The sequence below is a fragment of the Heloderma suspectum genome, chromosome 3 (genome assembly GCF_057233095.1).
Source record: "Heloderma suspectum isolate Gila_16-S chromosome 3, 16-S_ref, whole genome shotgun sequence".
NCBI classification, from domain to species: domain Eukaryota; kingdom Metazoa; phylum Chordata; class Lepidosauria; order Squamata; family Helodermatidae; genus Heloderma; species Heloderma suspectum.
This window is the reverse complement of record NC_139460.1, coordinates 89,792,540-89,804,520: the sequence shown is the minus strand read 5'-3', so window position 1 is coordinate 89,804,520 and position 11,981 is coordinate 89,792,540. Positions and strand designations below refer to the sequence as shown.

Sequence of the window (11,981 nt, the reverse complement as noted above, 5' to 3'; positions counted from 1 at the left end):
TTTCCCTCAACCACTGTTTGTTTGGTGGTTTCCTGGGTTTTGCAGAGTTTTTTTCCCATTCTAAAACACTGAACTGCCTCTCCTATGGCTTAGCTACTGGCAGCAAGAACTTTAAGCTAAATATGCTGGTATTTCTGGCTCCGCCCCATTTGCCTTTAGCCCCGCCCACCACTGGAATGCAGCCCCCGGAAGCTTCTCTGAAATGGAATTCGACCGTGGGGCTGAAAGAGGTTCAGCACCCCTGCTGTAAACGCAGACTCTGAACACGACCCTTTCGAATCCGTTAGCTGTCTGCAACTGCAGTCAGCCTGTCTGAGTCAACCATCTCCTTGAGCCTCGAGGGTTGGACGCTTAGGGCCAGATCCCCTTTCCAGCTGCTTTGCCATGCCTGGGGTGCTTCCAAACAGACAGCTCCTAGCTCAACCCAATCATAGCATCTGCATTCTAATATACAACAGAATTGCTATGGACTGTATACCCAATTGTTGATATATTCTTCACCCCACGGGTGAATGTTGCTATGTTCTATCCACACCGAGATACAGAGCATGGTGGGATGTTGCTGGACTGCAGGGGTGGCCGATGCACTGAATGTTCCCCCCACCCGCCTTCCCAAGATGTGCCGAGAGTCAAGAGGTGCACAGTGGAGGAAGCAGCTGCAAAACACGTGCATACTTCGTAACTTCTCCCTTCTTCATTCATACATGTGCATTTACCTCACTGCCTGGAAGGAGCCCACACTGAGATCTTCCCCATGCTAACCAGAAGAAGCACGGATGGAAATGGAGCTAATCCCAAGGATTCAACTCCTCCCCTGCACTGAAGTATATGCTGTGAAAGCAAAGGGGGAGGGAGACACAGGGTTGTACCCACTGTTAGTCTAACTTAACTCCCATGAATTTCAGTGGGTCTACTCCAAGTAAGACTAGCATTGGATACAACCTACAGAGTACCCATATCCTCTGCAGCACTCTTCTGGCGATGGATGCACAAGGAATAAATTCAATGTCCACTTGTGGCCTGAAGGCCACTAGTTGGCCATTGGCAGTATATGTTTTTAGGATCCGTGCCTCTGGTGTGTTCTGCAGCTGAAGGCAATATGCCAGAGACTCATTTTCCCTACAGAAGTTTTCTTTCTTCAAGGCGGCCTTCTCCAACCTGATGCCCTTCAGATGTGTTGCACTGCAATTCCCATCATTCCCAGCCAGCTGGGAAAGATGGAAGTTGCCGTCCAACACATCTGGAGGGCACCAGTTTGGAGAAGCCTTCTTTAAATAATGGTCTGGTTTCATTTATTTAGATTCACCCTAATTCAAAAAGCAATAAAAGAGAAAGGCCGAGAAATAAATTAGCCTTTAAGAATATTAAGTTATATTTTAGCATTATTCTTTAGTATGTGAAGAAGAAAAAACCATCCCCTTGCTCCAGTTTATGGGTCAACCCCCAGTGCTGGCACTGCGGCAGCCATTAGTATTGTATCCATATTGCTGCTTGGTTGAGTGGGGAGGGGAGGTACGATCCCTCCGAGAGAATCCCAGTGGCTTTCATCGCAACCCTGGATGCACTGCAGGCACATATGCTGTTCCTAGCATTTCAGTGGAACAGAGCTTCATGATGCTGCCCCAATTTAAAACCGTAACACTGGTTCATACATGATACAGCTTGGGACTGGGCTAGCTGAAAGACCACCGTCTTCTTTATGAGCCTGCCCAGGTTTTAAGGTCATTGGGGGAGGCGCTTCTCTCGGTGCTGCCCCCCCTCAGACGCATGCTCGGTGGGGATGTGAGAGAGGGCCTTCTTGGTGGCTGCTCCCAGGCTTTGGAACTCCCTGCTGAGGGAAGCTAGGTTGGTTCCCTCTCTGCAGTCCTTCTGCTGGCAGCCAAAGCCATTTTTATTCAAGCAGGTCCATTGGGTTGGGTTCTGTTTTTATTCTTGTGTTTTTTCATTGTGTTTTTAATATAATCTATGATTGTTTTAATTATGTTTTTCTTTTAAATATTGTCTTTTATTGTTGTTAGCCACCTTGAGTGCCATTTCCTGGTAGGCAGGGTATACATTAAAGGAATGAATGAATGAATGAATAATAGTGGTTCCCTTGTGACAAAATCTGCTAGAATAACACCTGATTAGTGGCAATTTAAAACACTAGGTGGCATTAGTCTGTCAAATGACTCTTTTGTTCTCTTTCCAACTAGGAATGGCAGAGAAATGCATTTGATTTTCATTTTAATGCAATGTTGCTTAATTTCATACTTTTGAACCACCATGCAAACTGAAACTCAGTTATGATTTGAAATCTGAACTTCTCTGAATTTTGCAATGGAATTCTCCAATAAAAAATGTGTACAAAAATGTGTACATTAGGGACATTAATGTTCAAAAATGTATTATATAGGGAAAATTGCTTGCAAAAATGTGTATATTAGGCAAAAATGCATACAAAAATGCATGCATTAGGAGAAATGTGCACAAAAATGCTTATGAATTTTCATGCAAACTTAAAAAAAAAAAAAAGAATTCTCAGAGTTTGGGATGAATTGAAGTTAACAAAGGATTCTTCCATCCCTATTGACAATACAATCAAGGAACCAAGCAACCCCCCAAACACTGTATGTATGGCTTAAGTGTAAAAAAGTAAGTGTTGGGAGCTCGTATGCATTCAGTTGATTTGTAATAAAGTCTTCTTTGACTCATTTGACACCGATTCAGCCACATGTTCAGTGCAACCCCGAATTTCAAATTTAAACAACAAAGAGGTTGCCCTTCTAGGTGACAACTATGTATGATTTAAAACCACTCACGCTGTACACATTATTAAGACTCAGATCCAACACATACATAGATGTGCATAAGACTTATTGATTGTCGTGGGATTTATATTGTGTCGAAGATTTCAACCTAATATGAAAAAGCAGTTTTTCCTTTCTATATATTCATAATGTAGGTGCAGGTAGGAGAAGTATATTGATTTGAAGTGGCATTTATTGGGGTGTCTAGCTTGCTCTGAATTAGGAAAGAATGTCAATGCGATCCACAGGCTACTTCACAGAATCACAGAATTGGAAGGTACCTTGGAGATCATCTAGTCCAACCCCCTGCTCAATATAGGCTCTGAAATGCAGGATGCAGCTACAGCATCCCTGGCAGGTGGCTGTCCAGCCTCTGTTTAAATACATCTAGGGAGGTGGTGGGCTCTCCCACACTGGAGGCATTCAAGACGAGGCTGGACAGCCACCTGTCAGGGATGCTTTGACCTGGATTCCTGCATTGAGCAGGGGGTTGGACTCGATGGCCTTGTAGGCCCCTTCCAACCCCACTATGCTATGATTCTATGATACTTCCAGTGAAGGAGAACCCACCACCTCCTAAGGCAGTCTGTTCCTTTGCTGAATGCCTCTCACTGTCAGGATGTTTCTCCTAATGTTTAGCCTGCAATTTCCGCCCACTGGCTGTAGTCCTGCCCTCTGGAGCAACAGAGAACAAGTCTGCACCATCTACTGCATGACAGTCTTTCAGATAATTGAAGACGTCTATCTTGTCTCCTCTTAAGCTTCTCTTCCTCAGGCTAAATATATCCACCTCTTTCAACCATTCCTCACAGATCAACAGTGTAAGTGTTTGCTGAAGTTTCCCACCAGAATAAGAAGATGAATCATTTAAGAAAACATGTTCAATCTGCACATGATTGCCAGATGACTTCTACAGTTCTACAAATATTGTTCTTCCAAAGAAAAATAAATTTGCATTGGTTTCAATGAGAGAGTTAAAACACGTGCATAACTTCTCCCACTAAAAATAATGGTCTAAAACTGCTTATGTTGGTTGGCTTGTGTTCTATTTTTCTCCCGTTAAGATTGTAATGCTAAGGAGCATGTTTAAAAAAGAAATATGACCATTATTCAGATTTTACACTTATGGTGGTCCACTTAAAAACAAACAGGAAAATTATTCCACACTTTTCCTTGGTTTAAAAAATGTAAACAATTAGGATTTTCAGGTAGAAGCTGAAATCAGACAGCATAATTACCTGAACAATCTTTTGAAGGAAAAGTCATACAACTGTACTAGGATTCCTCCTCCTCTACTTCCTCCTCTTCTTCTTCCTCCTGTGCTTCTTCCACTTCCTTGTTTACATAAAGGAATGAAAGAATGGTCAGACACTGGACCTGAAAGAAGCAACTATTGAAACAAAGGATTACATCTGACATACATATTTCTCAAGAAAAGAAAAATTATGGAAAACCCCCAAATAAACTACTTGGACTGAAATGCAAATCTACAACCATTTTAAGGGTAACCAGGAGTGAGCAGAATTTATTCACCTGCACAGAGATCATTCTCTAAAAGTTAGCTGGAGAAAACAGTCAGTGCATGGAAGACCACCAGTGCAAGCCACAGGGGTGCTGAGCCCAGGACCCAGGCCCAACACCAAGCCTGAGCCTGTCAGCCAGGAGCCCCTTCAGCCAAAGCCCCCCTCCTCAAATCCCTGAGATAGATTCCCATGAAGAACTGGCCCTTTTGCACCAGGGGACTCGCACCACCAAGCACCTGCTTGCTACCACAAGCAACGTACAAGGTGGAGCTGAGAGGTGACAAAGTGCTAGGTTCCAGGCCACTTTAAGGCTCTCCACTATTCAGGAAGCAGGCAGAGCCTGGGTGGGGTTGTCTGGACAAAGAGGGAGTAAGTTGTTTGCTTGGAGCTATCCATGGTCCTGCGACTCTAACCTGATGCTGTCTATCAGTCTAATTAAGGGTGCAATCTTATGCATGTTTAGACAGAAGAAAGTCCTACAACTCCCAGAATTCTTCAGTCATGTTGGCTGGGGAATGCTGGGAGTTGTAGGAATGTTTATGTCTAAATATGCATAGGATTACCCTGTAACCCCCCCCCCCCTTAAATGTCTCTTGTGCCCTGTGGAACTGTCATCAACAGGAGTGTGTGTGTGTGAGAGAGAGAGAGAGAAGATCCAATTTTTTATCCTGATTGAGTTAACATACCCATGCAACCCCTTCATGGATCACTGCCTTGTTGTGGCGAAGGGGCTTGCGTAACTCAGTGAAGCCATAAGCTATGCCGTGCAGGGCCACCCAAGACGGACAGGTCATGGCAGAGAGTTCTGACAAAATGTGGTCCACTGGAGAAGGAAATGGCAACCCACTCCAGTATTCTTGCCAAGAAAACCCCATGGAACGTATCACAAGGCTAAAAGAGATGATGCCGGAAGATGAGCCCCTCAGGTCGGAAGGTGTCCAATATACTACTGGGGAAGAGCAGTGGGTATTTCCAAGTAGCGCCAGAAAGAGTGAAGCGGCTGGGCCAAAGCTGAAAGGACACTCAGCTGTGGATGTGTCTGGTGGTGAAAAGAAAATCCGATGCTGTAAAGAACAATATTGTTTAGTATAGACAATATTGTTTAGTATAGAAGAACTATACAGGAAAGATCTGAATGTCCCTGATAGCCATGATAGTGCGGTCACTGAACTTGAGCCGGACATCCTTGAGAGTGAAGTCAAGTGGGCCTTAGGAAGCATTAGTAACAACAAAGCTAGCAGAGATGACAGTATTCCAGCTGAGCTATTTAAAATCCTAAAACATGATGCTGTTAAAGTGCTGCATTCAATATGCCAACAAATTTGGAACACTCAACAATGGCCACAAGACTGGAAAAGGTCAGTTTACATTCCAATTCCAAAGAAGGGCAACGCCAAAGAGTGCTCAAACTACTGCACAATTGCGCTCATTTCACATGCCAGCAAGGTGATGCTCAAAATCCTACAAGCTGGGCTTCAGCAGTATGCGAACCGAGAACTACCGGAAGTACAAGCTGGGTTTAGAAGAGGCAGAGGAACTAGAGATCAAATCGCCAACATTCGCTGCATCATGGAGAAAGCAAGAGAATTCCAGAAAAACATCTATTTCTGCTTCATTGACTACGCTAAAGCCTTTGATTGTGTGGATCACAACAAACTGTGGCAAATTCTTAAAGTGATGGGAGTACCAGACCACCTTACCTGTCTCCTGAGAAACCTGTACGAGGGTCAAGAAGCAACAGTAAGAACCGGACATGGAACAACCGAGTGGTTCAAAATTGGGAAAGGAGTACGACAAGGCTGCATATTGTCACCCTGCTCGTTTAACTTATATGCAGAGTACATCATGAGAAATGCCGGGTTGGATGAATCAGAGATCGGAATTAAGATTGCTGGGAGAATTATCAACAACCTCCGATATGCAGACAATACCACCCTAACGGGAGAAAGCGAAGAGGATCTAAAGAGCCTCTTGTTGAGGGTGAAAGAGGAGAGTGCAGAAGCTGGTCTGAAACTCAACATTAAAAAAACTAAGATCATGGCATCTGGCTCTATCACTTCCTGGCATATAGAAGGGGAAGAAATGGAAGCAGTGACAGATTTTACTTTCTTGGGCTCCAAGATCACCGCAGACGGTGACTGTAGCCATGAAATTAAAAGACGCTTGCTCCTTGGGAGGAAAGCTATGGCAAACCTAGACAGCATAGTAAGAAGCAGAGACATCACCTTGCCGACAAAGGTCCGTCTAATCAAAGCTATGGTTTTCCCAGTAGTAATGTATGGCTGTGAGAGCTGGACTGTAAGGAAGGCTGAGCGCCGAAGAATTGATGCTTTCGAACTGTGGTGCTGGAGAAGACTCTTACGAGTCCCCTGGACTGCAAGGAGGTCAAATCAGTCAATCCTAAAGGAAATCAACCCTGAGTGCTCACTGGAAGGACAGATACTGAAGCTGAAGCTCCAATATTTTGGCCACCTAATGCGAAGAGAAAACTCCCTGGAAAAGACCCTGATGCTGGGAAAGACTGAAGGCAAAAGGAGAAGGGGATGGCAGAGGATGAGATGGCTAGATAGCATCACCGATGCAATGAATATGAACTTGAGCACGCTCCGGGAGAGAGCGCAAGACAGGAAGGCCTGGAGTGCTATGGTCCATGGGGTCACGAAGAGTCGGACACCACTGAATGACTGAACAACAACAACAACAACCCAAGCAACACCTACAGTATTTTTACACACACAGGAATGTACCTACAAACCATTAGAACTAACTTTCTGTACAACATACTTACTTCATAGATTGCAGAAATACAGTTTGGAAGGGCTCAGTCATTGCTGCCCTTCACAGAGGAAGACCCCCTGAAATGCCTGTTAATTGTGTTATGCTACCAAATCTTGGTAAGTTTATTTTTGGTTTATTCACATACTATGTTCTCATTGTTTTTCCACTTCTCGTTTCATACATGCGCACACATGTATGAGGGGGGGACAGAGAGAGAAAATGTGCATGTTTGCACATGCACCCACATGAGTTTACAGAAGTTCCTGTCTAGGTACTTAAGTTTAAGTGCAAGCCATTTTGTTAGGATAGAATGGGTAGTGGGATGAATTCCTTGGGCCTAGAGGATAATCAGACCCAGACCTAAATGTTCTTTGCTAGACTCCAGTCCTAACTGGGATTAATTATTTAGGTTTGCATATCACAGTTGTCAAAAGATGCTTTAAATGGGTTTCTTTTAAAAAATGGAGTGGAAAGAAAAGTGCATGCTAAAATAAGTGTTCAAGCATGTTACTATATTCTGTCACTGGCTGTTCTTCGCCTTCTTCCTGAAAACAGAGAACACTAAATGATTATTAAAAACAGACTAAAAAAAGAAAGAAAGGGAAAGCAGATGGCAATCAGTGACAAACATATTTTTGAGATGAAACTAGAATCTGTTTAATAGAGGAATTCTATCCATATCTGTTTGGAAGTAAGTCCTGTTGTGTTCACCCCCACATAAGTGTGCATAAGACTGCAGCCTAAAGTGACCTGCAATGGGTTTTCCACCCATCCTCCCATAAGAGATCTAGGCCTGTGCCCCATCCTTTTTGGATGAGGCATCTAGAGATATATGCTCGTTTCCCCTTGTCCAGAGAAGGAGAAATTTGGAACGGGAATAGCACAGAAATGGCAGCAAAGCACAACTTCTTTTTGTGTTTCCATGTTCCTCACAAAGTACCAAAGTGCTCGGCTTCTGCAGCATTTTTTGCTACCAGTCAGAAGAAAGGTGCAGTACAGAAACTCCATTTTTATTCATCATTTTTAATATTCCTAGCATCCTAAATAAGACACTTCTCTTCAGTGCTGCAAAATAAATCGGTCTTGCGCGATTCCTGAATTGCACAGTACAAGGACAGGATTGGGTAATGCATGCAGAATTCAGCATTCGGTGAATGTGTTTTCTTTCCTTTTTTAAAAAGCAAGTGGGCTGTAAAGGTAGGCTTGAAAATGGGGCATCCAAAGCACAGGGGGCAAGGAAGGGATCAGCTCCTTGCCTCTCTCAGGACAAGTTGGAATGCAATAATATATGCAAAACAAGTTTAAATATTATTTGTTTAGTTTGCATATATCAGTTGCAGAATTCAGCTTATTTTGGCACTGATTTGTCCTGAATTTCAACTTCTGTTTAGCACGCAGTTCAGGCTTGATTACACCTTCTCCCATGACACACATGTATAAGCGCATTAAGCCTTGTCACAGACTTCAGAAGAGACCTGAGTTCCAAGAATCCATACTGGCCGTGAAAAGGATAGAAGTTTAAGCAACATTTAGGGTTAGAGGCATGCCCTGTGGAGACCAACAAACAATGTCTATTTGGGCCTTGGGGAACATGTTGCTGGCAAAAAAAAAGAGAACACCTGTGAAAGCCATTTAAAGACAACAGGTGCAATTGATACCAGTTTCCTTCTTCTGCAAACATGTACATCATAATCATGGTCATAAACCTTGCTGGTTGCACTGCAACCTGCAGATTGCCATCTGGTGGCAAATTGAAAGTGCCCTCCCCCTTAGTATGCAGGAGGTGCCAACTGTGGCATGATTCAGACACCAGTTAAAGACCTATCTTCTCCCCCAGGCCTTCCCTGACTGTGCTTCCCAGATTGCTTGAATGTTTGTTCTTTAATTTTGAATGCTTTAATTGAGAATGGTTTTTCGTTTTAAATGCTTTTAACTGAGACACTTTGTATTCTGTCTTTAAACATTTTAACTGTGGACTAAACTGCTTTGAGATGTCTTTGTAGATATAGTCAAGTAGGCTATACACTGATTAAATGAATCAATACATTTTGGCTATTCATATACCCACCCTATGGCCTCTGCAGGGTTGAACCGCTAAGAAGAGTTCTTGAAATAAGTCCATTCACATGCAACCTCATTCCATTCCCAAGGAGTATCTTACAGAACATTTGCTGTTTTTCTATGGAATTCAGAGTGACCTCCATGTTGTCTTATGTGTGTAATGAGGGAACAGCTGCAGCTCATCATTTTCATCCCCCTCCCAGCATCCAGGCAGAATCACTGAAAGCAACTCATAGGAACCAACTGCTGGTACTACGTGCTAGACTGCAACATCCCATTCCAAGGAATGGCTGCTTGTTGCTCAGCAGACAACAGCTGTAGATGGTTAATAAACAAGACAATGCCAGAGATGCCCCACTGCATGCCATCTTTCAGAAGAGCTGTGACAAGGTATTTTATAAAAACACTGGGGGAGGCGGGTCTGCAATGTATTGCTTGTATCAATGTTGATACAAGAACAAAAGGGGAAGGGAGCCATTTTCAAAAGCCAACTGCATGTTCTAGCCAATGTAGGTGGTTCATACAGATAGCAGCCGAGAGAAATGTGAAAATCCAGTATAAGCATCTCTTACAAAAACAGCCCAATTGTGGCTGCTGTAGATTTCTAAGGTGACCCAGGACTAGTGCATGCAGGTACCTACAAAACCCAAGATCTCACTGCTCAGTTACAGATTGTGATGCAAATACTTTTCAAGAGAGGCAGATGTAAACTGCCTCCATGGAAAAGAATTGTGCCTGAAGGGAGAGGATATGAAATAAGCTTAGCCCATGGTGTCTGATCTACCACAGCTGTTTCACGCATTCAGGGGAATCACTTACCACTGCAGTCGCTGAGTGATGAATGTGTCCACAGAACAAGCTGAATCTGAACCAACTAAATGAGGTGACAGAATGAAAAATAGAAATGGTGCTGGAAGTTCTTTGATGCCATGCAGGGCCACCCAAGACGGACAGGTCATGGCACAGAGTTCTGACAAAATGTGGTCCACTGAAGGAAATGGCAACCCACTCTAGTATTCTTGCTAAGAAAACCCCATGGAACGTATCACAAGGCTAAAAGATATGATGCTGGAAGATGAGCTCCTCAGGTCGGAAGGTGTCCAATATACTACTGGGGAAGAGCAGAGGGAATTTCTAAGTAGTGCCAGAAAGAGTGAAGCGGCTGGGCCAAAGCCGAAAGGACACTCAGCTGTGGATGTATCTGGTGGTGAAAAGAAAGTCCAATGCTGTAAAGAACAATATTGTTTAGGAACCTGGAATGTCAGATCAATGAATCAAGGTAAGCTGGAGGTGGTCAAACATGAGATGGCAAGACTGAACATCGACATCTTGGGAATCAGAGAACTAAAATGGACAAGCACGGGCGAATTTAATTCAGGTGACCATTATATCTACTACTGTGGGCAAGAATCCCTTAGAAGACATGGAGTAGCACTCATAGTCAACAAAAGGGTGGGAAAAGTAGTACTGGGGTACAATCTCAAAAACGACAGAGTGATCTCAGTACGAATCCAAGGCAAACCATTCAACATCACAGTAATTCAAGTCTATGCCCCAACCACTGAGGCCGAAGAAGCTGAGGTTGATCGGTTCTATGAAGACCTACAACACCTTCTAGAACTAACACCAAAAAAAGAAGTCCTCTTCATCATAGGGGATTGAAATGCTAAAGTAGGAAGTCAAGAAATAACCAGGATAACAGGCAAGCATGGCCTTGGTGTACAAAATGAAGCAGGGCAAAGGCTAATGGAGTTTTGCCAAGAGATCACGCTGATCATAGCAAACACTCTTTTCCAACAGCACAAGAGACGACTCTACACATGGACGTCACCAGATGGTCAATATCGAAATCAGATTGATTATGTCCTTTGCAGCCAAAGATGGAGAAGCTCTATACAGTCAGTAAAAACAAGACCTGGAGTTGACTGTGGCTCACATCATGAGCTGCTTCTTGCAAAATTTCAGCTTAAATTGAAGAACATAGGGAAAATCACTAAACCATTCAGGTATGACCTAAATCATATCCCTTATGAATATACAGTGGAGGTGAGGAATAGATTTAAGGGATTAGACCTGATAGACAGAGATCCTGAGGAACTATGGACGTTAGTCCGTAACAATGTTCAGGAGGCAGCAACGAAATCCATCCCAAAGAAAAAGAAATGCAAGAAAGCCAAGTGGCTGTCTGAGGAGGCTTTAAAAGTAGCTGAGGAAAGAAGCGAAAAGTAGGGGGGGAGAAAGGGGAAGATATACCCAACTGAATGCAGATTTACAGAGAATAGCAAGGAGAGACAAGAAGGCCTTCTTAAATGAACAATGCAGAGAAATTGAGGAAAACAATAGAATGGGAAAGACTAGACATCTTTTCAAGAAAATCGGAGGTATCAAGGGAACATTTTGTGCAAAGACGGGCATGATAAAAGACAAAGAAGGCAGGGACCTAACAGAAGCAGATGAGATTAAGAAGAGGTGGAAAGAATACACAGAAGAACTATACAGGAAAGATCTTAATGTCCCTGATAGCCATGATAGTGCGGTCACTGAACTTGAGCCGGACATCCTCGAGAGTGAAGTCAAGTGGGCCTTAGGAAGCATTACTAACAACAAAACTAGCGGAGATGACAGTATTCCAGCTGAGCTATTTAAGATCCTAAAAGATGATGCTGTTAAAGTGCTGAACTCAATATGCCAACACATTTGGAACACTCAACAGTGGCCACAAGACTGGAAAATGTCAGTTTACATTCTAATTCCAAAGAAGGGCAATGCCAAAGAGTGGTCAAACTACCATACAATTGCGCTCATTTCACATGCCAGCAAGGTTATGCTC

At 43.4% G+C, this 11,981-nt stretch overlaps 1 protein-coding gene across 1 annotated transcript in view; it reads right to left on the bottom strand.

The window, feature by feature from the left end:
* The window catches only part of SH3BGR (SH3 domain binding glutamate rich protein), a 51,862-nt gene that overhangs the window by 3,124 nt on the left and 36,757 nt on the right, over positions 1 to 11,981 (bottom strand). The window contains exon 6 of the mRNA XM_084843751.1: positions 4,028 to 4,124. Coding sequence (XP_084699877.1) covers positions 4,065 to 4,124 — 60 coding nt within the window. The 3' untranslated portion in view covers positions 4,028 to 4,064. The remainder of the gene's footprint in view (positions 1 to 4,027; positions 4,125 to 11,981) is intronic.